Source organism: Cervus canadensis, chromosome 26, assembly GCF_019320065.1.
Source record: "Cervus canadensis isolate Bull #8, Minnesota chromosome 26, ASM1932006v1, whole genome shotgun sequence".
Taxonomy (NCBI): domain Eukaryota; kingdom Metazoa; phylum Chordata; class Mammalia; order Artiodactyla; family Cervidae; genus Cervus; species Cervus canadensis.
In genome coordinates, this window is record NC_057411.1 from 32,156,639 (window position 1) to 32,181,254 (window position 24,616).

Sequence of the window (24,616 nt, forward strand, 5' to 3'; positions counted from 1 at the left end):
TGCTTGCTTGGAGAATCCCTCGGACAGAGGAGCCTGGCAGGCTGCAGTCCAGAGGACAGCAAAGAGTTGAACACTACTGAAGCGACTTAGCATGCATAATATATACTTTTCTGGGTTTTTTGTTGCTGTTGTTTTTTAATTAATTTTTACTGAGCTAGTGCTTTATAATGTTGTGTTAATTTCTACTGTACAGTGAAGTGAGTCAACTAAACATACATTCACCCCTTCTTTTGTAGACTTCCTTTCCATTTAGGTAGGTCACCACAAAGCACTGACGTTACTTTCATTCACTAAAATTTCCAGAACATTTTGGAAACTACAGTGAAATCAGGCATTGCTAAGTTACTCTTAACCTCATTGGTGATGCAAAAAAGAACCTTTTTAAAATGTGGATATTTTTATAATCTAGAATAGTAAAAATAGTAAAGTCAACAATTCCCCTCAGAAATAAAATCTCTAGTTGTCAAAAAATAAGCAAAATTCTTAGGTTCTATATGACAAATACTTAAATTGCAAAATAATAGCTACCATTCCCCACTTTGTCCTTTATCCATGGCCCTTTGCAATGATACTTTGCAACTGCTCCCATCAAGAGAAGTCACTCTGCCTGCCTCTTGACACTGAAATGCTTTGTGACCTGCTTTGGGCAACATGCGGTGATGGTGGTCTAGTCACTCAATCATGTCCAACTCTTCTGACCCCATGGACTGTAGCCCACAAGGTTCCTCTGTCCATGGGATTTCCCAGGCAAGAATACTGGAGTGGGTTGCCATTTCCTTCTCCAAGGGATCTTCCCAACCCAGGGATCGAACCATGGTCTCCTGCATTGCAGGCAGATTCTTTACCACTGAGCCATCAGGAATTCCCCTGGGCAACAGAATGTGGAAGTAAAAGCTTGCTGGTTCTTAGAATAAGCTTTTAACAGGAAAGACAAAGAACCATCTTCCTCATAACCCTGAGAACTGTGTGAACAGTGAAAAGATATATCCAACTGCAAATGAATAAGAAGATATAGAATTTTGAAATAATTATCAGCATAAAAATCAGAAAACAATTTGTATCAGAGAAATTTATAACAGAAATTTTTAGATGTTAGAAAACAATTGTTTGTCAAAACTTAGACTTCATTTAGCAAAATCATTTCTCTTCCAAACCAAAATGATTCCCTAAAGCTAATGATTCATAAAAGCATTCCAGGACCTTAAAATTCTAAGAAATAAAAATTCTTTTTTCATTTGTCTTTATCAGGGGGCATGCTGACAGTCTCAGGAGGGAATTACCAGAACTTAGCTTGTCGGACAGCTTTCATACCCTGAAATGGATGGTTCAGTTTTTATGCAGCAGCATACTGCTTAGTATGCTTTTTTACAAGTGACTTTGGCTTCACTGTTGAAAAAGTCCCATTTCAATGTATCAGGTTTATGTCTCCTCATTAGTGTTTGGCAAGAAAAATCAGGCAACATATGTACTCAGCCCATAACAACTTTATGAATTTGTATTTTAATCCACTTCTGGGAAAAAGACAAGCAGCCAAGGATCCAAATGATATATTAATGGTCTAAATTGTGCTTTAATTCATCTTCTCCCAACACATGAGAAGTAATGAGGACCTAACTCAGCATTCCATAAGTTTTTTGGTTCACACTTGAGGTCACAGACCATCTCAGTAAAATCTCAGTTTCCAATACTTTTTGATATCTGAGCTCTCACTTCAATATAAAGAATGCTTGTGTCTTGATATTTATCAATAGCGTCTTCTTATATTTTTCCTTGCTACCATTTTTGTTACTTAAAAATTCATGTCTTTTGCTTCCTTGCTTGCTCAGACATTCAGTCATGTCTGACTCTTTGCGACACATAGTCTATAACCCGCCAGGCTTCTCTGTACATGGGATTCTCTCAGCAAGAATACTGAAGTGGGTGGCCATTTCCTTCTCCAGGGGATCTTTCCAACCCAGGGGTTGAAGCTGCATCTATTACATCTCCTGCATTGGCAGGGAGATTCTTTACCAGTAATACCATCCTTTTGCTTAGGTTGCAAATAAATTTAAAACTTTGGACTTTGCCAACAAAGATACATCAAGTCAAAGCTATGGTTTTTCCAGTAGTCATGTACAGATGTGAGTTGGACTATAAAGCTGAGTGCTGAAGAATTGATGCTCTTAAACTGTGGTGTTGGAGAAGACTCTTAAGAGTCCCTTGGGTTGCAAGGAGATCCAACCAGTCCATCCTAGAGGAAATCAGTCCTGAATACTCATTGGAAGGACTGATTCTGGAGCTGAAACTCCAATACATTGGCCACCTGATGTGAAGAACTGACTCACTGGAAAAGACCCTAATGCTGGGAAAGATTGAAGACGGGAGGAGAAGGAGACGACAGAGGATGAGATGGTTGGATGGTATCACCGACTCAATATACATGAGGTTGAGTGGGCTCCAGGAATTGGTGATGAACAGGGAAGCCTGGGGTGCTACAGTCCATGGGGTCGCAAAGAGTTGGACACGACTGAATGACTGAACTGAAGTGAACTGAGTCATGGATTCAAATGAATATCATTTGATTTCCTGAAATATTTGTATTGGTTATAACTTGACTTATTCTAGAAAGGATTAAAGGGTCATATCTAAGGACAATGAACATTTTGGAAATGTTTCTTTTATAAACATAACATCATCATTTAGAAGAGCTCTTCAGTATATGAAGTATAGTTTTCATGTGTCTTTTGGGAAATTAACTGTGATTAAAAAGTTATTAGAGTGAATAAAACCATATACTCTGTGATTCCAGTTATATGAAAAAATTCAGAAAAGGCAAGTCTATAGAGATACAGAGTAGATTAGTGGTTGCCTGGGACCTGGGGATGGGAACAGGGATGAATGCAAATGGGCACAGGGGATCTTTTCTGGGTGATGAAAATTTTCTAAAGCTAGATTATGTTACACTGCTATACAAATATACTAAAAACCATTGAATTTTACACTTAAAACTTTGGTATGAATTTTATGTTATATAAACTATACCTCAATAAAGTTATTATATTCTTTAAAAGAAAAAGGTTAGTAGAGAAATTTAAAACAATTATTTACAACATTTTCTAATTCCTATTGAAACAGTCAGTTCAGTTCAGTCACTCAGTCATGTCTGACTCTGCGACCCCATGGACTGCAGCAGGCCAGGCTTCCCTGTCTATCACCAATTCCCAGAGCCTACTCAAACTCATGTCCATCAAATTGGTGATACCATCCAACCATTTTATCCTCTGTTGTCCCCTTCTCCTCCTGCCTTCAATCTTTCCCATATTAGTCTTTTCAAATAAGTCTTTTCTTTGCATCAGGTAGCCAAAGTATTGGAGTTTCAGCTTCAGAATCAGTCCTTCCAGTTAATATTCAGGACTGATTTCCTTTAGGATAGGCTGATTGGATCTCCTTGCAGTCCAAGGGACTCTCAAGAGTCTTTTCCAACATCAGAGTTCAAAAGCATCAGTTCTTCGGAGCTCAGCTTTCTTTATAGTCCAACTCTCACATTCATACATGACTACTGGAAAAACCTTGGCTTTGACCAGACAGACCTTCATTGGCAAAGTAATGTCTCTGCTTTTTAATATGCTGTCTAGGTTGGTCATAGCTTTTCTACCAAGGAGCAAGCAACTTTAAATTTCATGGCTGCAGTCACCATCTGCAGTGATTTTGGAGCCCAAGAAGATAAAGTCTGTCACTGTTTCCATTGTTTCCCCATCTATTTGCCATGAAGTGATGGAACCAGATGCCATGATCTTAGTTTTCTGAATGTTGAGTTTTAAGCCAACTTTTTCACTCTCCTCTTTCACTTTCATCAGGAGGCTCTTTAGTTCTTCTCTTTCTGCCATAAGGATGGTGTCATCTGCATATCTGAGGTTATTGATATTTCTCCCAGCAATCTTGATTCCACCTTGTGCTTCATCCAGCCTGGCATTTCGCATGATGTACTCTGCATATAAGCTAAATAAGCAGAGTGACAATATACAGCCTTAACATACTCCCTTCCCGATTTGGAACCAGTCTGTTGTTTCATGTCCAGTTCTAACAGATGCTTCTTGACCTGCATACAGATTTCTCAGGAGGCAGGTCAGGTGGTCTGGTATTCCCATCTCTTTCAGAATTTTCCACAGTTTGTTGTAATCCACACAGTCAAAGCTTTGACATAGTCAATAAAGCAGAAGTAGATGTTTTTCTGAAACTCTCTTGCTTTTTTGATGATCCAACAGATGTTGGCAATTTGATCTCTAATTCCTCTGCCTTTTCTAAATCCAGCTTGAACAGCTGGAATTTCATGGTTCACATACTGTTGAAGCCTGGCTTGGAGAATTTTGAGCATTACTTTGCTAGCATGTGAGATGAGTGCAATTGTGCAGTAGTTTGAAGATTCTTTGGCATTGCCTTTCTTTGGGATTGGAATGAAAACTGACCTTTTCCAGTCTTGTGACCACTGCTGAATTTTCCAAATTTGCTGGCATAGTGAGTGCAGCACTTTCACAGCATCACCTTTTAGGATTTGAAATAGTTCAACTGGAATTCCATCACCTCCACTAGCTTTGTTCATAGTGATGCTTCCTAAGGCCCACTTGACTTTGCATTCCAGGATGTCTGTCTCTAGCTGAGTGATCATACCGTCATGGTTATCTGGGTCATGAAGGTCTTTTTTGTATAGTTCTTCTGTGTATGCTTGCCACCTCTTCTTAATATCTTCTGCTTCTGTTAGGTCCATACCATTTCTGTCGTTTATTGTGCCCATCTTTGCATGAAATGTTCCTTTCGTATCTCTAATTTTCTTGAGGCGATCTCTAGTCTTTCCATTCTATTGTTTTCCTCTATCTCTTTGCATTGATCACTGAGAAAGTCTTTCATATCTCTCCTTGCTATTCTTTGGAATTCTGCATTCAGATGGGTATATCTTCCCTTTTCTCCTTTGCCTTTAGCTTCTCTTCTTTTCTCAGCTATTTGTAAGGCCTCCTCAGACAGCCATTTTTCCTTCTTGCATTTCTTTTTTTTTGAGTCACTCAGTCGTGTCCAACTATTATGACCCCATGCACTGTAGCCCACCAGGCTCTTCTGTCCATGGGATTACCCAGGCATGAACTTCCGTCCATAGTTCTTTAGGCAATCTGTCTATCAGATCTAATCCTTTGAATATATTCTATATTTTATCTTGAATCTATTTTATACATTGAAACAGTAGAGGACTCCAAATAAGAAAACTTTCAATTACTAAAACTTGTCACACTCAGGCCGAAATAAACCTGATTCTTCAAAGGGGTTCCTATTATACGCATCTGGATGCCAAAATCATGACTTTATTGTTAATTAGATCCATCCTGTTTAATAACTGGAAAGATTGTTTAAAGTTTAACTTCAAAATACATTCAAAGTTCTGAGAATGAATAAACTTAACAAATGAATTGAACTGCAACCTAGACATAATTATATGCACCTATGTAATGGAATTCTGATATAATTATTGTATTTCCTTATCCAAAAGGAATTGACAAAACTGTTAACATATTATAACTACAATAGTGATAGTAATGCAAAAATTTTTAAACCAATATGTAATATTAATATTTTCTGAGTTTTTGCTAAATTCAAGTCATTGTTGTGTGCTTAGCAAAAACAGTCTTATTTAATTCACGCAGCAACCCTAAGAGGCAGGTATTATGACCATTTTGTAATGGAGGGAACTAAATCTTAAAAATGATAACTAACTTACCAGTGTCACAGAGTAAATAGATGGCAGGGCCAGCATTTGAATCCAGGTTTTATGTGTCTATGCACAGTGGTTGGAAGCATGGGATTCATGGAAGTAAATGTGTAAGGGTATGTGCCCCACTGTAGCTGAATGCCCTTAGGGAGATTCCTCAAATTCTCAGTTCTTTGAGGTCCTACATTTATAAAATGAGGATATTAATGCTATCTAACCCCAAATCACTGCAGATGGTGACTGCAACCATGAAATTAAAAGACACTTACCCCTTAGAAGGAAAGTTATGACCAACCTAGATAGCATATTAAAAAGTAGAGACATTACTTTGCCAACAAAGTCCCGTCTAGTCAAGGCTATGGCTTTTCCAGTGGTCATGTATGGATGTGAGAGTTGGACTGTGACGAAAGCTGAGCACCGAAAAATTGATGCTTTTGAACTATGGTGTTGGAGAAGACTCTTGAGAGTCCCTTGGACTGCAAGGAAATCCAACCAGTCCATCCTAAAGGAGATCAGTCCTGGGCATTCATTGGAAGGACTGATGTTGAAGCTGAAACTCCAATACTTTGGCTACCTCATGCGAAGAGTTGACTCATTGGAAAAGACCCTGATGCTAGGAGGGATTGGGGGCAGGAGTAGAAGGGGACGACAGAAGATGAGATGGCTTTATGGCATCACTGACTCGATAGGCATGAGTTTGAGTAAACTCCGGGAGTTTGTGACGGACAGGAAGGCCTGGCGTGCTGCGATTCATGGGATTGCAAAGAGTTGGACACGACTGAGTGACTGAGCTGAACTGAACCTTTATGTATATATGTACATATATATACACACGCATATATGTGTGTGTGTGTGTTTTAGAGAATTAAATACAATGATAAATATGAAGCTAATATTTTGCTCAGAACATAGTGTTTTATTAATAAATTATAGTAGTATTAATGGTAGGGGTAATTAGTCTTGACTTTGGAGGAATATACATTTTGCAAATGAATGCATTAAATTAATTAATCAAGAGTATTAGTTAAGTTTATTCTAATTCTCTAATTCCTCTCACCTCTTCTGTTTCACTATTTTTTTCTGTTATCCTACTCTATACTTTTAAATGATATGTTTTGAAAGCTAAATGTCATTTCCTGACTATTACCAATTACTGTAACTCAATAATTTTGGCTTCCCTGATAGCTTAGTTGGTAAAGAATCTGCCTGCAATGCAGGAGACCCTGGTTCGACCCCTGGGTTGGGAAGATCCCCTGGAGAAGGGATAGGCTACCCACCTCAGTTTTCTTGCCTGGAGGATTCCATGGACTGTATAGTCCATATGGTGGCAAAGAGTGGGACATGACTGAGTGACTTTCACTTTCAATAGTTCTAATCAGAGTTTTAAAATAATCCATAAAGCATGCTATTCATTTGGAAGATTTTTCATTTCATTGATTTTTTTATTTTACTAAAAAGTTTTTAAAATATACTTTTACACATGTGTACCCATACTTGGAAAGACATGAATAAAGAAATTTTTGTTTTCTCTGTACAGATTTTTGTGAAAACAGCTTCTTGCAATTATTTTTCTAGGTTTGAAATCATAGAAAGTTTAATTTAACATTTAGCTTTTCTTGAAGATAAAAAAATCATAGATACAATGATTACAAGAATTTCTATTGGGAAAGAAAACCATATTTGCATGTTGCTTACAAATTGGTCAAACAGGGCTAAAGGTATGGGTCTGACAACACCTAAATGTGAACTTAGAAGTTTCATGCAATACAAAAGGAAAAGGTTATCCTGTTACTCTGTAAAGTAGAAAGACAAACAGGAAGAAGAGAGAGGTTGCAAGAAGGCTTAACTACAATATCATATTAGCTTCAGGTGTACCACATAGTAATTCAATATTTTTATGTATTATACTCCATACAAAGATATAACATGACATTGACTATGTTCCCTTTGCTGTACATTACATCCTTGTCATTTATTTATTTTATACCTAGCGACGTATACTTCCTAATCCTCTCCATCTATTTTGTCCCCTCTAGTAACCACTAGTTAATTCTCTGTATCTGTGAGTCTGTTTCTGGTTTTTGTTGTATTTGTTTAGTTTTTAGATTTCACATATAAGTGAAAACGTACAGAATCAATCAAATATACTTCAATAAAAAAGAAAAAGAAAAAAGAAAGAGGAGGCTTAACTAGTTAAATGCTTAGGTCCAAGCAGAATTTTGGATTCTTGTTTATTTTGTTATGGTTTGTTTTGTTTTATTTTGGGGAGTGTTCAGTTTGGTTTGGTGTAGAGACTTGCTGGATTTTGCAGGAACCTGACTAAGGGCACAGGACTTATGAATATAGAGAGGCATTAAGAGTTTGAACAATCCACCCAAAGACACGCAGTGAACATGGAGGGAATCACACTTACACTTACACCCAGTTTGACCTTTCTTGCAGCTATCTGGTTTCAAAAAAACCCAAAATCTCAGGACTCACAAAAATCACAGAGCAAGCTCTTAATTCTCAAAGGCTGGAGAAGTAAGATTTTAGATTTCTATGTACAGAGGGCCTTTTTAAAAAACTTTTTATCTTGTATTGGGGTATAGCCAATTAAAAGCTTCCTTGGTGGTTCAGATGGTAGAGAATCTGCCTGCAATATGGGAGACCTGGGTTTGATCTCTGGGTTGGGAAGATCTCCTGGAGGAGAACATGGCAACCCACTCCAGCATTCTTGCCTGGAGAATCCCATGGACAGAGGAACCTGGTGGGCTACAGTCCATGGGGTCGCAAAGAGTCGGACACGACTGAGCAACTAAGCACAGCAAATAGCCAATTAAAATGCTGAAAAAGTTTCAGATGAACAGTGTAGGGACTCAGCCACACACATACATGTATCCTTTCCTGCCCAAACTCCCCTCCCATTCAGCTGCCATGTAACTTTCAGCAGAGTTCCCTGTGCTATACAGTAGGTCCTTGTGGGTTATCCATTTTAAATATAGCAGTGTATACATATCCACCTCAAATTCCCTAACTATCCATTCCCCTCATCCTTCCCCCTGACAACCATGGTGTGTTACCTAAGTCTGTGAGTCTCTTTCTGTTTTGTAAGTAAGTTTATTTGTAGCATTTCTCTTTAGATTCCACATATAAGGGATGTCACACAATATTTCTCCTCTGGATAGAGAGCTTTAATGAACATATAATATGTGTATATATTATATACATATAATATATGTATATTATATATATGTATATATATATAACAAAATGATACGTATTTTGCTTATTGTTGCTCCTGTCCAACTAAGTCAGATTTAGTTGCTTAGTCATGTCCGACTCTTTGTGACCCCATGGACTTAGCCCACCAGGCTCCTCTGTCCATGTGGATTCTCCAGGCAAGAATATTGGAGTGGGTTGCCATGCCCTCCTCCAGGGTATCCTCCCAACCCAGGGATCAAACCCAGGTCTCCTGTATTGCAGGCATTTTAGAAAATTAGTCACTTTACCCATAAGAACATTAAAGACTAAAGATGTTTAGGTACTTGACTCAGTTAAAAACTAAACAATCAAGCTTATATTTTAATACTTTACAATCTTTATTCTATAATATTTATGTTTTTATTCCCTTTGATCTAGAACTTAATAATAAATATAAATTTACTACAGTGCTCATTTGTGTCCCACTCTTATAACCTACTAAGCTCTGTCTCTGGGATTTCCCAAGCAAGAATACTGGAGTGAGTTGCCATTTCCTCCTAAACTCAGGCATTAATGCATGTTGCAAGTTAGTTTTTAGATTTTATCCAGAACTCTTATTTGTTTTCAGCAGAAAAGTCAGTAACAACATCTGCTATGCTATTCTGCTGGAAAAATATCTGGTCCATCTCTTATTTTATTTGCTTGAACTCCAAAATCACTGCGGACAATGACTGCAGGCGTGAAATTAAAAGACGCTTGCTCCTTGGAAGAAAAGTTATGACCAACCTAGACAGCATACTAAAAAGCAGAGACATCACTTTGCCAACAAAGGTCCACACACTCAAAGCTATGGTTTTTCCAGTAGTCATGTATGGATATGAGAGTTGGACTATAAAGAAGGCTGAGTGCTGAAGAATTGATGCTCTCGAACTGTGGTGCTGGAGAAGACTCTTGAGAACCCCTTGGACAGCAAGGAATCAAACCAGTCTATCCTAAAGGAAATCAGTCCTGAATATTCATTGGAAGGATTGATGCTGAAGCTGAAGCTCCAATACTTTGACCACCTGATGTGAAGAACTGACTCATTTGAAAAGACCCTAATGCTGGGAAAGATTGAGGGCAGGAAGAGAAGTGGGCAACAGAGGACGAGATGATTGAATGGCATCACCAAATCAATGGAAACGAGCTTGGGCAAACTCTGGGAGACAGTGAAGGACAGGGAAGCCTGGCGTGCTGCAGTCCATGGGTTACAAAGAGTCGGACACAACTTAGCAACTGAATAACAACAGAATCTCTCGTTTTGAAAGACAGAGACAAAAACAGAGACAGAGAAACAGAAGAGCTTTTTGTTGTTGTTATTGTTAATAGAGTTCCATTTTGAAAGTAGAGGACTTATTCTGGGCCTTTTTTCCATCTCCATGTCCCTGCATGACTTGCTAACATCAGGAGCAGCCATAATGGAATAAAGATTATAAGTACCTTTCAAACAGCATATGAAATATTAATAGCCCATGGCCTCAGTTACGTTGGGATAGCAACACTAGTTATTGCTTTAGTAGCGTGAGAGTTTCAGGAAGTCTCTTTGAGTTACTAACCATTTGGATTTTGTGTTCTTTACACTAAAAGCTAAGTGACTAAAAGCATGGAGAAATCTATATAAATTTAACTGGGAGTTATGAGGGGTAATGAGATGGACTAAGGATTGAGTCTATCTAAATTTGACCACAGGAATAGTAATGAATGTTTGTTCATCCAGTCATTTCTGAGGGAAACATCACTAATCCAGCACAATATTCCCTCCTCTCGTGCTAAGAAAGGGCCTCAGCATACTTAGCACAGTATTCCCAGCACCCAATGCCATGCCAGAATAGGCTGGAAGACAAAACATCAGCAGAGTAACAAATAATTGTAAATTATATCTCTGTTCTTCCATTTTTAAGTTGGCATGTTGTTAACACCATATTTTCATAAGTGTAGCAGGGAAAAGAATTATTTCAATTTTCTAACTTCACCCTTTTGGAAACTCTGCTATCTAAGGTAACCCCTGTAAGTGCTCCCTATAATTGACTCTACAAAGACCCAACAAGTAACCGTCCAGTAATTGCTCAAGAGGAAAAGGAAGTCTTGTTTACAGATTCCTCCAAATATAGAACTTCGCCATGAAACTCTACACTTTGATCTAGATTTGGAAATGAATACATTATGAGCTTTTCCAATTACATTTAGAGCTTTGTTTTTTTTTTTTCCCCTCCGCACTCCCCACCCCCACCATAGAACTTGAGATCCATGTGTTTTGGCTTGACAGAAAGAAGACTACACTTCTTCCATTTCCATTATCTTGTTCCCACTTTATGGCCTTTCTATCAACTGTTACCTTTAATTTATAGGCTTCTATTCTAGATCTCTGCATGGCTTACCTCTTCTCAGCCTTCAAGTCTTGGCATAAAGGTCTTCTCAAGGTCTTTTCTAATCCCTCTACCTAAAGTAGCCTTTACCACCATGAACCTGTCTAGCCAATCATCTTTATTTTCTTTATGACACTTATCCCTCACTATAAGTGTTGTTTTCTTTTAATGTCTATTGGCTACTTCTGCTTACCTCAACATAAGTCCCAAGAGATCAGGACCTTTACTGTCTTGTTTATCACTGTATCCTTGGCACATTCAACAATGTCTAACATGTTGTAGCCCCTCAATGATATTTGTGAAGGGATTAATGTAAAGGAGAAATATGTAATTTCTGTAAGTTTTGACCTATGGAATTAATTTTGTAAAGAGGTTTCAATTTTTGACTGTTATGATAACAAAGAAGAGAGACCCCATTTCTATTTTTGTAACAGAAAATATGTAGGTGTTCAAATGAAAAAAGAATGCAATGATTCTTTTCTTCTAATCAGAAGGATAGACACATGAACCTGGGTTTTAATCTGAGTTTTTCAACCTACTAGCTGTATAAGGAACTCATCTTCTTTGTTTCTCAGTTTTTAAATGTACAAAATGATGACAAAGAAAAGACAGTAGGATTGGAAAAAGACATTACAAACACTGAAAATAATGTCTGTCATTAGGAATAAGCTAATGTATTAAATAAATTAATTATAAACACTGAAAATAATGTATTACCAACACTTAAAATAATGTCTGTCCTTAGGAATACTTCTATGAGTTATTTGTTGATATTGTTATATACAATTACTGTAAGTTAATTAGTGTTAGTTGCTCAGTCGTGTCCAACTCTTTGCAATCCTATGGACTGTAGCCTGCCAAGCTCCTCTGTCTGTGAAATCTCCAGGCAAGAATACTGGAGTGGGTAGCCATGCCCTTCTCCATGGGATCTTCCCAACCCAGGGGTCAAACCTGGCTCTCCCCCACTGCAGGCAGATTCTCTACTGTCTGAGCCACAAGGGAAGCCCTGAATTGCTGTAAATGAACATTATATGCATATTCAGTTAACTTTTCATGAGTTTCTTCATTGTCAGGAGAAAGTAATAATACCTACCTTATAGGCTCTTAGTAAGGACGAAATGTAAAGCCCTAAGAATAAGCTATAACACATGCATCATTCAATAACTGTAGATTTTATTATCAGGTAAAATTTACTCAAATGACTTTCATTCACTTACTGTCTCTCCATTCTCTGTTTTTCTGTGTTACTAGTCCGTGATCTTTATTCGTGACAAAAATTCTCATGGGCAGGAGGTGTCAGGATACATTGACTATGCCCACAGGCTGAAGACTGAAGATTTTGAAGTCTACTTTAGTGGAAAAAAAAGACTTCTTCCAAGACCCACAGATATGAGGTAAAGTGCAACACATTGCTCACACCTTCAAGAGTAAAGATAAAGGTTATTTGTTTTATTTTCTGGAACTCCAATGTATATATAATAGGAGTGGTTGAAATTAAAAAGTAAGTAAATTTTAAACTGGGGACTGAACATAGATGTGTTTATTCCATTAACAGGCCAATGAAGGGAACTCTTCAGAGATGAGATAAGCGAATTCTCAGTGACATTTCTTTTAAATGATAAGTAGAACCTAAAAATTGGTAACCTCACAAGGCTCTTACACCACTTGGGACTTTGCCTGTCTAGAAGTCTCAAGAGCAGTCCAGGGAATACATTTTCCTCTCACTTTTTTTTTTTTTTTTGGTCACCAACCAAAGTCCAGGCCTCTGAGTAGCTCAGACTCCCTTATTTTCACCACTGGCCTATTTGGAGATTTCTTCTACTCATGGTTGTTTTTACTAACCCCTACCCTTTCCTCCGATGCCCTCATCCCATAACATAGGATCTACTCAACAAAGTCAATCCACATGCAGATCCTTACCCTTCTCCCACCTTCTGAGTAACTCTCAAGCTCAACTTTTATTCTACACCTCTCACTCATGCTAGAACACAATAGTTGTAGCAGCATTCTGCTTTATCTCTTCACTGCTGTATCCAGATTATGTTTTGACACTTGTAACAACACTCTTCCTCTGACATCTCTGCCATCTGGTGTCCATCCTTCTTGCTGTCATCTAGAGTTCCTAACCCATCACCATTTCACAGACATACTCCTTTCCCTATCCAACCTAGATGCAGAGCAAAATCATTTAATTTACCTCTTACAATAATCCCTGCTGCCCATGACTTTTCTGGGCCTTGATTGTATCTATCCTGCTAACCCTCAGGTTGATTGAGCCAGTCATCCTCTTGTCTTCAAGATCCCTGGGTAATGTTGAAGGAAATTTTGGGGTATTTCGAAAAGGTGTGGATGGCTGCTACCAATAATTTATGGTCTCCAAAGTCAGCCAGGCCCTCAGCCATCCATCTATATGTTTCTTCTCAGTTCTTAATTTCACCATTCTCCCCAACACCCCCAAATAGTCTGAAGCTTCATCACTTTCTCAAAACCATTGTTCTCAACTCTGACCCTGACTCCTCTCCATATATGATTTGCCTCACATTTCACAGAGAACACGGGGTCTAAACATAGAAACCACTGCCCAATCTGGCTCTCTCTCAACCCAAATCAGCTTCCTCATTAGCAGGTGCCCCCCTCAGAATATTCTTCTGATTATTCCCAGTCACAGTTCCATTCTGGCAGCTACTGGCTCCTGGGCTCACCATCTACATGCAAAACATGTCCATCCCTAACTCTCAGAACACCGTCATGCCGTCTTTCCCTCAGCCAACCTCTCAGAGGTTCAGTCTGCTGCAAACTTGTACACATTTCCCCAACACAGCAAGGCTTGGGATTTCCCGAGAACCATGAGGGAATGTGTGCCTTAAGAGTGACTAAGGGTTTTCTGGCGACATTTCTGACATAAAATGTCTGACCACAAGTACTTGTACTTGCTTTTATTTTTTAATACATCTATTTATTTGGCTGCATCAGGTCTTTGCTGAAGCATGCAGGATCGTCACTGTGTCATGTGGCTCTCTTGTTGCAGCCCACAGACTCTCTAGTTGTAGCACGTGGGCTCACTAGTAATGGCACATGGGCTTAGTTGTGGGATCTTAGTTCCCTGACCAAGAACTGAACCCACATTTTCTGCATTGCAAGGCAGATTCTTAGCCACTGGAACACCAAGGAAGAAACTTTTTTTTCCTTAAAAAAAAATCAATATTTCATTTTTTATTGAGTGAAATACATGCATTTATTCTCACCATATTTTCCCAGACGCAGGAAAAAAAAGAACTCCTTGACTTGGTTAGAGCTAATTTATTCAACTGGTTTTTTTTTTTTTTTCAATCCTTTCACCCCTTTTTCCAGTGAAGCCATGCTTAATCTGTTATACTCTTTTTTTATACATTCTCATACTGATGCTATCAGCTGGCTCCTTTATCTCACCTCTAGACATGCTGAAGCTATTTCTATAAGAAATCCTTTTTGAATTCCAACTGTTGACCTACCTCTCTTACAGTTTCCAGCTAAACTCTTCCAAATAACAAGTATCTTCAATTCTCACTTCTCATGGAGGTGATAACCTACTGTTTTTAGCCCCCTGCCACTATTAATCAAATGAAACAACTCCTGCAAAACTTACGAGTGATTGCCAATTCCAAACTTCTATGTGCTATTTTCAGTTCTCATCTTATTTAACTTCTCTACATCATTTGATTACTGTTGCTTAATCAGTATGCTGATTAATTCTTTCTTCTCAAATCTATTCAAACACACTAACATTTTATATCAGAATCTCTCATTGAATCCTCCCCTTGTTTATTTCATGCATGATGGTGATCACCAGAGTTCATTCTTGGACTTCTTTTCATAACACATGGGTGATTTGATCACTTTTCTGGAGTGGAGTTGTCTTTGCAACTAGAACAGATCTCTTTATTTAAGACTCAATTATCCTGCTACTCACTTGAGAAACTTCTGAATATCCCAGTTCAGTTCAGTCACTCAGTTGTGTCTGACTCTTTGTGACCCCATGGACTTCAGCATGACAGTTTTCCTTGTCCATCACCAACTTGTGGTGCTTACTCAAATTCATGTCCATCACATTGGTGATGCCATGCAACCATCTCACACTCTGTGGTCCCCTTCTCCTCCCGCCTTTAATCTTTCCCAGCATCAGAGTCTTTTCCAATTAGTCAGTTCTTTGAAATGCCAAAGTATTGGAGTTTCAGCTTCAGCGTCTGTCCTTCCAATGAATATTCAGGACTGATTTCCTTTAGGATGGACTGGTTGGATCTCCTTGCAGTCCAAGGGACTCTCAAGAGTCTTCTCCAACACCACAGTCCAAAAGCATCAATTCTTTGGTGCTCAGCCTTCTTTCTAGTCCAACTCTCACATCCATACATGACTATTGGAAAAACCATAGCTTTGACCAGATGGACCTTTGTTGGCAAAGTGATGTCTCTGCTTTTTAATATGTTGTATAGGTTGGTCATAACTTTTCTACCAAGGAGCAAGCATCTTTTAATTTCTTGGCTGCAGTCACCATCTGCAGTGATTTTGAAAGTCTGTCACTGTTTCCACTGTTTCCCCATCTATTTGCAATGAGGTGATGGGACCAGATGGCATGATCTTAGTTTTCTGAATGTTGAGTTTTAAGCCAACTTTTTCACTCTCCTCTTTCACTTTCATCAAGAGGCTCTTTAGTTCTTCTTTGCTTTCGGCCATAAGGGTGGTATCATCTGTATATTTATGTTACTGATATTTCTCCCAGCAGTCTTGATTCCAGCTTGTGCTTCATTCAGCCCAACGTTTCTCATGACGTACTCTGCATATAAGTTAAATAAGCTGGGTGACAATATACAGCCTTGACATACTCCTTTTCCTATTTGGAACCAGTCTGTTGTTCCATGTCCAGTTCTAACTGTTGCTTCTTGACCTGCATACAGCTTTCTCGGGAGGGAGGTCAGGTGGTCTGGTATTCCCATTTGTTGAAGAATTTTCCACAGTTTATTCTGATCCACACAGTCAAAGGTGTTGGCATAGTCAATAGAACAGAAGTAGGTGTTTCTCTAGAACTCTCTTGCTTTTTCGATGATCCATCGGATGTTTGCAATTTGATCTCTGGTTCCTCTGCCTTTTCTAAATCCAGTGTGAACATCTGGAAGTTCATGATTCATGTGCTGTTGGCATCCTGACATTATACCTAAGAAAATAATTCCCTAATATATCTAATACATAATTAGTCCTTATTCATATTTCATGTAATGTCTTAAGGTTATCTTTCCATAATTGGTTTGATTAAATCAAACTCCAAACAATACTGTGTTATTATTTTACTTTATAACTGTCCCCCTCCTTTTTATCTTTTATGCTGTTGATTTTTTGGGAAAGATAGATTATTTGTCCTAAGAAATGTCTTATATTCTAAATGTAACCAATAACTCTTGTGCTGTATTTTGCTATACACTCACTCCATCCTATTTCCTGTCAACTGGCTTGATGAAATTCAGTTTCAACTTTATTAGGTAAGATTTTTTAAAAAGTGCATGAAGTTCTGTGAGTTTCATCAGAGAGGTCAGATGGTGTCAGTCTGATGACTCCATTAGAAAGTTTCCATCCAGTCTTTCCCAGTGGTTTTAGCACAATAATGAAGGCTACCTCAATGCTTTAAACAAGGATTGTGCAATGATGATTTTCTATCTATCATTCTGTATTTAACCTAGGATTCTGCCACAGAGAATATCTTTTTCTCATAGTTTATTTGATTGCCCTGAAATAGAATTCAATTCATGCAAAAAGACAAAAATAAACACTTTATTATTTTCCTAAGTTTATCAAAAAATGCAAAAGCACAAAAGAGAATGCAGATAATGCCAAATTATGTTCAAAGTGGTCATGCTATTGTATATTCACCAAAAATATTATATAGATTCTCTCATTAGCCCTCGTCCTCACTGACACATGGCATGGACAGACTATTTTTCCACTGTACTAGGCTATAAATGATCATTCACACTGGTCTTAATTTTTATTTCTGTGATGACTAGTCAGAATGAGCATCTTTTATTGGCAACTCAGATTTCCTTTATGTGAAGGATCTGTTAAGACTTTCCCTCATTTTTCTCTTGGTTATTTGTTTTTCCTTTTCTTGTAAATTGTAGGAGTTCCTTTTATTTTTTTAAACATTGATTAATCCTTGGCCTCTTATATATATATTGAAAATATGTAGTCTTCTAGTGTGTGATTCTTTCACTTCCTTAACAGGGACTTTCGATAGTCAGAAGTCAGAAGTTTTGATAGATTAGTTCATTTTATTGATCTTTTCCTCAGAGGTTTGCAGTTTTGTGTTTTGTTTAACAAATCTGTACCTTTCTGGAAGTCATAAAGATATTGTCCTATTAAAGTATTGTGATTTTGCTTTTTTATTTTGTATCTTTAACCTACCAGAATTTAGTACTGTATATGGTAGTTGGTAAGGGTCCACTTTTTTACATTGGAATGTAATTGCTTTACAATATTGTGTTAGTTTCTGCTGTAGGGCAAAATGAATCAACTATATGTATACATATATCCCCTTTCTCTTAGACCTCCCTCCCACCCTCCTATACCACTCTTCTAGAGAACGGCCTCATGGAACAGGAGTGGAAATGGAAGGCGGAGGAAAATGGAAGATTAGAATTGACATATACACTGTTGTTCAGTCACTAAATCATGTCTGACTGTTTGCGACCCCATGACCTGCAGCACGCCAGGCTTCCCTGTCCTTCACTATCTCCCAGAGTTTGCTCAAACTCATGTCCGTTGAGTCAGTGATGCCATCCAATCATCTCACCCTCTGTCTTCCCCTTCTCCTCCTGCCTACAATCTTTCCCAGCATCAGGGTCTTTTCCAATGAGTTGGCTCTTCACATCAGGTGGCCAAAGTATTGGAGTTTCAGCATCAGTCCTTCCAATGAATATTCAGGGTTGATTTCCTTTAGGATTGACTGGTTTGACCTCTTTGCTCTCCAAGGGACATTTAAGAGTCTTCTCTAGAACAACAGTTCAAAGACTATCAATTCTTGGGTGCTCAGCCTTCTTTATGGTCCAACTCTCACATCCGTACATGACTGTTGGAAAGACCATAGCTTTGATTATATGGACCTTTGTTAGCAAAGTGATGCCTCTTGCTTTTTAATATGCTGACTAGATTTGTCATAGCTTTTCTTCCAAGAAGCAAGCATCTTTTAATTTCATGGCTACGGTCACCATCCACAGTCATTTTAGAGCCCACGAAAATAAAGTCTGTCACTGTTTCCATTTTTTCCCCATCGATTTGCCATGACATGATGGGACCAGATGCCATGATCTTCATTTTTTTAATGTTGAGTTTTATGCCAGCTTTTTCACTCTCCTCTTTTCACCCTCATCAAGAGGCTCTTTAGTTCCTCTTTGCTTTCTGCCATTAGGGTAGTATAATCTGCATATCTGAGGTTATTGATATTTCTCCCAGCAATCTTGATTTCAGCTTGGAATCCATCCAGTCCAGCATTTCACATGATGTACTTTGCAGAAGATATTAAGAAGAGGTGGCAAAAATACACAGAACTGTACAAAAAAGATCTTCGTGACCCAGATAATCATGATGGTGTGATCACTCACCTAGAGACAGATATCCAGGAATGTGAAGTCAAGTGGGCCTTGGGAAGAATCACTACAAACAAAGCTAATGGAGGTGATGGAATTCCAGTTGAGCTATTTCAAATTCTGAAAGATGATGCTTTGAAAGTGCTGCACTCAATATGCCAGCAAATGTGGAAAACTCAGCAGTGGCCACAGGACTAGAAAAGGTCAGTTTTCATTCCAATCCCAAAGAAAGGCAATCCCAAAGAATGTGCAAACTGCCGCACAATTGCACTCATCTCACACACTCATAAAGTAATGCTCAAAATTCTCCGAGCCAGGCTTCAGCAATACGTGAACCATGAACTTCCAGATGTTCAAGCTGGTTTTAGAAAAGGCAGAGGAACCACAGATCAAATTGCCAACATCTGCTGGATCATTGAAAAAGCAAGAAAGTTTCAGGAAAATATCTAATTCTGCTTTATTGACTATGCCAAAGCCTTTGACTGTGTGGATCACAATCAACTGTGGAAAATTCTGAAAGAGATGGAAATACCAGACCACCTGACCTGCCTCTTGAGAAATCTGTATGCAGGTCAGGAAGCAACAGTTAGAACTGGACATGAAACAACAGACTGGTTCCAAATCAGGAAAGGAGTAAGTCAAGGCTGTATATTGTCACCCTGCTTATTTAACTTCTATGCAGAGTACATCATGAGAAACGCTGGGCTGGAGGAAGCACAAGTTGGAATCAAGATTGCCGGGAGAAATATCAATAACTTCAGATATGCAGATGACACCACCCTTAAGGCAGAAAGTGAGGAAGAACTAAAGAGCCTCTTGATGAAAGTGAAAGAGGGGAGTGAAAACGCTGGCTTAAAGCTTAACAGTCAGAAAACTAAGATCATGCCATCTGGTCCCATCACTTCATGGCAAATAGATGGGGAAACAGTGGAAACAGTGTCAGACCTTATTTTTAGGGGCTCCAAAATCACTGAAGATGGTGATTGCAGCCATGAAATTAAAAGATGCTTACTCCTTGGAAGGAAAGTTATGACCAACCTAGATAGCATATTAAAAAGCAGAGACATTACTTTGCCAATGAAAGTCCATCTAGTCAAGGCTATGGTTTTTCCTGTAGTCATGTATGGATGTGAGAGTTGGACTGTGAAGAAAACTGAGCACCAAAGAATTGATGTTTTTGAACTGTGGTGTTGGAGAAGACTCTTGAGAGTCCCTTGGACTGCAAGGAGATCCAACCAGTCCATCCTAAAGGAGATCAGTCCTGGGTGTTCATTGGAAGGACTGATGTTGAAGCTAAAACTCCAATACTTTGGCCATCTGATTCAAAGAGCCGACTCATGAAAAGACCCTGATGCTGGGAAAGATTTAGGGCAGGAGGAGAAGGGGACGACAGAGGATGAGATGGTTGGATGGCATCACTGACTCGATGGACATGGATTTGGGTGGACTCCGGGAGTTGGTGATGGACAGGGAGGCTGGGCGTGTCGCAAAGAGTCGGACATGGCTGAGCGACTGAACTGAACTGAACTGAACTCTGCATATAAGTTAAATAAGCAAGGTGACCATGTGTAAAATGGATAGCTGGTGGGAACTGCTGTGTAGCACAGGGAACTCAGCTCTGTTCCCTGTGCTACACAGGCTATAAGTGGCCCTGTGAAGAGGCCACTTTTTGTTTCTGTATTACTAATAATTTGTCCAAGCAATATTTATTGAAAAGTCCACTATCTCTTCCCCCACATCCACAATACCATTTGTTTCAAAAGTTGATTCTGCATGTGTTGGGTTGCTCCTGGGATCACTCTTTTGTTTTATTGGCCTTTACTTAAAATAATAGAATCTTACTCATTTGTTATATGTTCATAATAATTCTTGATACAATAAATGCAATTTCTTCATCTGGTTTTTCTTTTTCAGGAATATCTAGTCTATGCTTGCCTTTTACTCTCTCAAATAAATTTTAGTCAAATTGTAATGTCCACACACAAAAAATGGTATAATTTTGATTGCAATTGCTTTTGTGTTATGCTTAAATGTACTGTTGATTGGCATCTTTATGACATTAGGTCTTCCAGTTATTTATTTACACTTATTTATGTCCTCTTTAATGTCTTTTCATAATATTTTATAAACTTCTCAATTATAGGGTTTTATCATCTTGGGTTTTTTTTTCCTCCTCAGTGCCAGATAATTTCTGACCTTTCAAGCAAAATTAGCTATATTACAAAGACTGTACTTTACAACTTTTACCACATTGAGTTTAAGCCATCTATCAGAATCAGACTTCAGATTTTTTCACTCAGGAGATCTCCTGCCAGTAAATGACTTAAACAGTTGTTACTAGGGAAAAAATATCTTTGGTATCCATAGTTCCATGGTCAGTTTGATTCAGAACTAAAACAAAGACTTTAAAATTAAAGCTTTCCAAAGGTTCCTTTCTATTAATCTTTTGACATGCTATTTTATTCTATGTAGGAAGAGACAGTAGTTCTGTGATTAGAATCCTGTCTTGCACTTTTACTGTGGAAAATATAAATATCAGCAGACAGCTGCAACTATTATGAATTGCAGCAGTAGAAAGGGCTGAAAACTTGATCATCTTGTCAGCTCAGACTTCATCTTGATCATGTGTTTTCGATTCAATCCCTTCCTCTGGGCATGACTGTGAACAACCTGTAAGCAAATACCGTGTTACAGTTTATCAGCTTCCTTTACACGGCTCTGCAACAACTTTGTGAAATAAGTTCAACAAGCATTATTCTTAACATCCAAGAGAGGATAAAAGAAGATAAATCATTTGCTAAAGTTCACAAGTCAAACAGTGATAAGTGAGAACAAGTTCTTAGGAATTCACTGTTCACTTCCAGAACTCTCTTCTGGGTGTAAAAGTGTTTGTCTCTTGAAGACAATTGCACTATGTAGAATCCTTGAGTTATATTCTGCCCCCACCCCCCACATTGAGCTGTTTAAATTTCCATATTTATGTATTGTTGAACAAAGATGTAAGGTCTCCTGTAGAGCTCTACTCATGCCTCAAATAGAATTGTCATGAGGAAATTAAAATGTTCTCTTTTTGTGTTTCTTTTTAGAGAGTCCATGAAATATTCATACCCTTGACCGAGGAATGCCCCTAAATACTAAAGCTTTGAGAGGTATTATTGTCAAATTTCCCCTGCAGTCCCATTGTCTGTTTTATTAAAATGTTGAACCTGCCAAATCTCTGAAGTTAGAATTATAAAGTTGTGCTTATCCTGTGCTTAAGCTCACTCTCATGAAAGCATCTGGTAACATGTTGGCAAGTTCTCAAGTTTAAAACAAAAGGAGTAAATGACTCAGTGCTTCTGCAAGTGATCTGTAAAATAGTGCTTATTTTGAAATTACTAATATTGTCCCACATCTGAATATGGAGACTCGCCATTAGAATATCATTTTAGCCTCTTCAACAAATATCCACTGAATTTGGAAGGGGAGGAAATGCGTTGGGAGTAAAAATACTGATTGAGGGAGACATGCCACAATGACCCAGCTCCTAGATATTGAAAGTGTGTGGTCCATGGACAAGGAGCAGTGACATCACCTGAGAGCCAGGAAGAAGTGAAGCATCTCAGGCTCTGTCCCAACCAGCAAAGCAGAACTGGCATTTAAATATGATCCACCTCACGGTGTCTCAGGTGGTACAGAGTCTGCCTGCAATGCGGGAAACCCAGGTTCCATCCCTGGATCAGGAAGATCCCCTGGAGAAGGGAATGGCTACTCACTCCAGTATTCTTGCCTGTGAATCCTATGGACAGAGGAGCCTGGAGGGCTACAGTCCATAGTGTTGGAAAGAGTAAAGACATGACTGAGCAGCTAACACTTTCACATTTCACTTTCTACATTTCAATCTGCATGTTTAAGTTTGAGAAGCATACTCTAGACCTGCGCTGTACAGTAGGGTCACCACTATTCATATACAAGTATTGAGTACTTTCACTTTAATCACACTGGCTAACCCTGAATGAAGATGTGCTACAAGGGTAAAATACACACCTGATTTTGAAGATGTTATAAAAATATAAAGTATCTTACCATTGAATCTACATTTATTATATGCTAAAATAATGATATGCTGGATGTATTGGGTTAACGAAATATATTTAAAACTATTTTCACCTGTTTCTTTTTACCTTTTTCAGTATGGCTACTAGAAAATTCAAAATGACACACATGCCTCCTTGTATTGTAACTCACATTATATATATATGTATATATGTATATGTATAATGTGTGTGTGTGTGTATATGTATACACACACATCCCAGTGGGTCGGATGGTAAAGAATCTGCCTGCAATGCCAGAGGCCTAGGTTCGATCCCTGGTTTGGGAGGATTCCCCTGGAGAAGGAAATGGCTACCCACTCCAGTGTTCTTGACTGGGGAATCCCATAGACTGAAGAGCCTGGTGGGATATATACAGTACATTGGGTCACAAAGAGTTGGACACCACTGAGTGACTAACAATTTCACTTTCACTTTCACTTTCACACACACACACACACACACACACAGAGATATCGGCTTCTCAGGTAACTCAGTGGTCAAGAATCCACCTGCCAAATAAAAGATGTGGGTTCGATCCCTGGGTCAGGAAAATACCCTGGAAAAGGAAATGGCAACCCATTCCAGTATTTTTGCCCTTAAAATACCACGGTGGACAGAGGGGCCTGGTTGGTTACAGTCTATGGGGTCACAAAAAGAGTCAGACATGACTTAGCAGCTCAACAACAACAACATATATGTATACATACACACACATACACATAGCACTGGTCTGGTCTACTGGTCCCCAGCCCAGAGATTCACTCCCATCCAGATCGTTAGGACCAGTACTGGTGTTAGGTAGATGTGCTATATTAATTAGAAGTCATAGACCAGAAATCACCAGTTAGTAGTATCTGGCTGCAGACATGTTTTATTTGGGCCTGCACAATATATTTAAAAGTTGGGTCAATGTCCTAGAAACAGGAAATGTCGCATAAAATATCTTTGAGTTGCAGATTCTCCTAAAAACTGACAAGGTCTTCCCACACTGAGCCTGCATGCTCTCATCCCAGCCATGATCTTGAATCAAAAAGCAGCTGCTACTAAAGATGGGGTATGTTCTCACCACACTAACAAGAGACTTGGCGGTGACTCAGACCATAAATAAAAATAATCTGCCTGCAGTGCAGGAGACCTGGGTTTGATCCCTGGGTCAGGAAGGTTTCCTGGAGAAGGGAATGGTCACCCTCTCCAGTATTCTTGCCTGGAGAATTCCATGGACAGAGAAGCCTGGCAGGCTGTAGTCCATGGGGTTGCAAAAAGTAGGACACAACTGAGTGACTAACATTCACTTTTACTTCATGACCACTCATACTTACTGGCATCTGCACTGTCATCCTTAAGTCACTCACTCATAACACCTGTGAGATTCTTCTAGACACTGGAGTTTGTGACCTCCAGTCTAAGTTACCACCTAATGTTTTCAAGGGCTTCCCTTGTGGTAAAGAATCCACCTGCAATGTGGGAGACCTGGGTTCAATCCGAGGGTTGGGAAGATCCCCTGGAGAAGAGAAAGGCTACCCACTCCAGTATTCTGGCCTGTGTCACAAAGAGTCAGACAGGATTAGTCCAGTTATGACTCCTTTGCCCAATCCCTTTGGGTGGGTT

The 24,616-nt window shown here is 38.8% G+C and overlaps 1 protein-coding gene across 1 annotated transcript in view; it reads left to right on the forward strand.

Moving 5' to 3' along the window:
- CFAP299 (cilia and flagella associated protein 299) overlaps positions 1-24,616 on the forward strand; it is a 637,244-nt gene that overhangs the window by 525,040 nt on the left and 87,588 nt on the right. Inside the window, exon 4 of the mRNA XM_043448481.1 lies at positions 12,574-12,716. Coding sequence (XP_043304416.1) covers positions 12,574-12,716 — 143 coding nt within the window. The remainder of the gene's footprint in view (positions 1-12,573; positions 12,717-24,616) is intronic.